Here is a 4325-nt window from a genome sequence, read left to right on the forward strand (position 1 = left end):
CCCCCCCCCCTTGAAATATCAACTATTTGTTCGAAAATGTAACTGTTTTTGGTTAAAGTTCAATCGTTTCTGTTAGAAAATTTCATCATTTGGTTATAGATTCATCTTCGTAAATTGAAAAATAAACTTTATTCTAGAAATTTTGTCTCTTTTGCATGAAAGTTCAAATACTTGGTTATAAGTGCGACTATTTGGTTAAAAATTATTTTTTTTTTAAAACTCATCTTTCATGGTTGAAATTCAACTTTTTGATAAAAAATTATTCTTTGCGGGTTTTAAAAATTTTTAAAGTAGGAATGAACTTTCAAAGATTTTTTTATCTTTGCAAAGATTTTAATCGAAATTTAATTAATTTCATTTTTAGTGATATTTGTCTCTTCCTGTAAAAGTCTATATTTTTGTGGAATTCAACTGTCAACGTATGATTCTTTTTTTAAGTTGCCTTAAGAAGTGTTGAAAAAGACCTGGAATTTGGGGATCAAAATAAAAAAATTTAGGTGAAGTATTTTGTTTAAAATTTCATCAAATGTTGAAAAAATAAACAAAATAGCCCTTTTGTAAATTAGGTCCAGAATTTTCTTAATAATGAAATCTTCCAGAAGATTCACAGATCTCCATAGAATTCAAAATTATTAATACAATAGGGAATTACCTAACAATACTGTTTTATTCAATTGGTGTATGCCTTACAACTTTTAAAAATAACAATTTAATGGGTTCAACAATTTCATTTATGCAAATACAATTTAAAAATCCACAGAATTTAGCGCTAGAAAGAATAAATTTAAGTTACTATTTATTGTTTATTTTTGTTTTATCTAATTATATATGGTAAACAAATTACCTTTTGGAATTCTTTATCTGAAATTTGTTCTCTATTCCTAAAGAAATACAAATTTGTAATGCCACTAGTTTGTTACCATTTTAAAAAATGTATGCAACTATTGACACTTTTTTTGTTGTCTTTGAATCGAGTCCCAGTCTTAAATATCCTTACTTTTTTTCAGGACTAGCAGAATTTAAAGAGCCAAGGCCCTTAGATGATGACGCCCAACTTTTAGACGCACAAAGCCAGCTCAAAGGTGAACCTTTCAGCATTTCTGATGATGGCATGCGACTAATTTGGAATCGACTGCAACACTGCAAAGAAAAGTGCTACTTGAAAGTAACAGAAGCTGATCAGATACGAACTTTTGACGTTTACCGTCGAGCACTAACTCTCCTTGACAGATACAATTTTTTCAAGGAAATGACAGACATGATACCAAACAAACAACCCGACGTCGAGAATTCTAGCAAAGCAATGAAAAACTCTGCTGTATACTACATTAATACAAAAACAGGTCGTACAAGGGTCTGTAAATGCTGTTTTCGTCATACTATCAACGAGTCAGACTTTCTTATGGAAGCAGTTTTTGATGAAAAGTGGCGTCAAGTCGCAAATTTGAATCAGCCGAATGATGAAGTACCACTACAATTGGAGGATCTTGTTCGTAATCCAATTATAGAGGTAGAAAAACACATAAAGAAATTTCCACTTTGTGAAATTCATGACTTTAGTGCACAGAATACCGAAAAATATCTACCGATGGGATTATCACTTGAAATTATGTATTATCTTTACGTAAAAGAAGTTTGCAACCCAGTAGGCATCGACGAATATCATGAGATCTTAAATTTAATGAACCTGAAATTCCAACCAGCCGTGAAAAAATATACATCACCAAAGAACCTGAAAGAACAATTGAGACTGAACTATCACGTTGTTGCTTTCGAATCAGCGCAAAAGTTAAAATCAATGGACGAAATAAAAGCAGAATTTGCCAATAATTCGCTCGTGCTCTGCCTAATCGGTCTTAGAAGAAGTTTGCCAACTCCTTGGTTAAATAATCCCGCTGCCTTTTATAAGCGACCTCTCTGGATCCACAATTTGACAATTCGTCAAAATTCTGGTAGCCATCTGGGACGCCCTAAATTCTACATGTGGGATGAAACTCAAGGAAAACAAAGCCCTAATGAAATCGCCTCTTGTTTATATCAATACCTTTTGGATTTGCCTCCTACCGTTAAAACTGTAATCGTTTGTTCAAATTGTGGCGAAGAAAGTAGGAGCAAGACCCTCTCCATAATGTTTTCACACTTGATGGCGCATCACAAAACCCTCGAGACGATAGAGCACAAGTTTCTCACTTCTGCCCCCTTTCATTCTGACGATAATCTAGATAATATTTTAACTGAGAAGACTGTGAAAAAGTATCAAGGCGCGATTCAACATCCAAAGGACTGGTACAATGCTTTGAGCAAACCACGAAAGTCAAAAGAGAAACCTGAAGTTGTAGTCATGAGTGCGGAGAAGTTTTACGATTTCGAGAGTCATTGGAAAGACCCTTTGGATGAAGATGAACCTTGTGTCGACAAGGAAGCGAAGTGGTTGCGATATACCAAGGAAGGCGTTGCTTGCTACAAAAACAGTTGGACACAAAGTTATAGATTTAAAGTCGCGGATTTAAAATTGAAATCTCAGTGTGAGAGTGTCTGGAACGCAGCACTTAATAACCTTGGAAGAGTTCCTTTAAGTAAGGAGAAAAAGAACGATCTTTTGGATTTGCTTCCTTTGATGAGTCCAGAGGTAACAAGTTTTTATGAAGGGTTACCTGTAGAAAACAATATTGGCCTGAACATTGTGAATAATTTGCAAGAAAAAGGAGAATCATCGAGAATAAAAAGGGATTCCAGGTTTTTGTTGAAGAAAAATTTTCTTTCGGATAATGTAGATTTACCCAAGAAAGCTTCTATCATCAAGAGTAAATTAAATTTTGAAAGCAATGTTCAGGAATTTGAGAGAGAGAAAGAGGATGAAAGGAACCAGAATGACCTTGGTGACGAATATGTTGACCTATCAAAAAGGATAGAAATGTTTAGGGAAGAAGCAATCCAAGGTTCTAATCCTAGAAAGTATCCAAAGGCCCGAAAGTCGTGGAAAGCACTACCACCATGTGACGAAAAATGTCACCTAAAGATTCCACAAGCTAATCAAAGACGAATTTTTGACCTGTACTCACAGATAAAATTGTTTGAATCGAAAATGGATTTCGTAAGTGGCATGATTAAAATTAATTCTATAACGCCAGAGATAAAGGCAGCTCTTAAAATATACTACACCACATACTTGGTCAATACGGAGGAAGGAAGTCAAAACATTTGCAGAAAGTGTTTTGTTTTTATTATTGGCGAACGGGACTATTTCATAACAAAAGTTTTGGAAGAAAAATTTCAGGAAATGGATGGCAAGTATTTTTCATTTTATAACGTTTTTTTTTCAAGACAGATGTCTATAAAATGTATCAACTAATTATTTTCAAGAAAGAATGACTCGAAAGTTTGTTTATGATTTGTCGACAGTATTTTTGTCAAGCATTCCTGTTTTTTTTTGTTCAGAATCCACAGATTTGGGAGAAGAGAATCCAAAGACAAATCCAGAGATTCAAGAATGTGAAATAATTAATGAAGAGCATTCATCAATCTCAAATGATGATATTATTATTGAGAGAGTTGTAGAAAAAACATTGCCTGAATTATATGGTGAGTGTCTGTAGAATGAACCTTTTTATAATTAAATTACAAAAATATTAAGTAAATATTTTGGAAGAAAAATTTTAAACTTAAGCTTCGAATTAACAATTGAAATTTCTCATAAAGAAATGCACCCACTTTTCGCCAACTTAAGCAATTTGGTATAAAGAATTTTAAATTAATAAACTGTAAAATGTTTTTAGTTTACATTATTATTAATTCTGAAACACAAAACTTGCCTAGAACTTCCTTTTCTCTTAATAAAGTAGTTTTTCAACAAATTCATCGGATATAATATCCCATAAAAAAAGACCAATGATGCTATTATTTAATTTTTTTGCTTTGCGAATGAGCAGCGTTTCATCTAAAAAATATTTTTAAAGTTATTATCATTCGATGAATGTGACTGAAACAATCATTTTTTTCACATTAAGTATTTGTCTATTTATTAACAAAAAATGTTTTTTTCGCTCATTTTTATTAATTTATTTGATTATATTCTCAATTTAACCATTTTTATTACGTTGAAATTGCTAGGGCGCGCGACTGTTCATTCTCGCGCTTCGCGGTCGATAATATATTTACCTCGCGCTCGGTCTTTGCATTACCCTCCACATTTGTGCACAGACCACAATGCGAACTTTTCTACTGCTTATTCAGATATTGCAAAATAATATTCACATTTTATTTTTCCTGATCCTAATAGGACCCTATTGTGGTTGTTTAATCCTTTCCCCTGTTTTTAAGTGTAT

At 32.8% G+C, this 4325-nt stretch overlaps 1 protein-coding gene across 2 annotated transcripts in view; it reads left to right on the top strand.

Moving 5' to 3' along the window:
* LOC117179816 overlaps positions 1-4325 on the top strand; it is a 19485-nt gene that overhangs the window by 10197 nt on the left and 4963 nt on the right. For both annotated transcript variants that reach the window (XM_033371947.1, XM_033371946.1), the window contains 2 exons: positions 1008-3287; positions 3439-3582. In XM_033371947.1, the coding sequence (XP_033227838.1) occupies positions 1008-3287; positions 3439-3582 (2424 nt within the window). The remainder of the gene's footprint in view (positions 1-1007; positions 3288-3438; positions 3583-4325) is intronic.

The sequence above is a fragment of the Belonocnema kinseyi genome, chromosome 9, assembly GCF_010883055.1.
Source record: "Belonocnema kinseyi isolate 2016_QV_RU_SX_M_011 chromosome 9, B_treatae_v1, whole genome shotgun sequence".
In the NCBI taxonomy this organism is placed as follows: Eukaryota; Metazoa; Arthropoda; class Insecta; order Hymenoptera; family Cynipidae; genus Belonocnema; species Belonocnema kinseyi.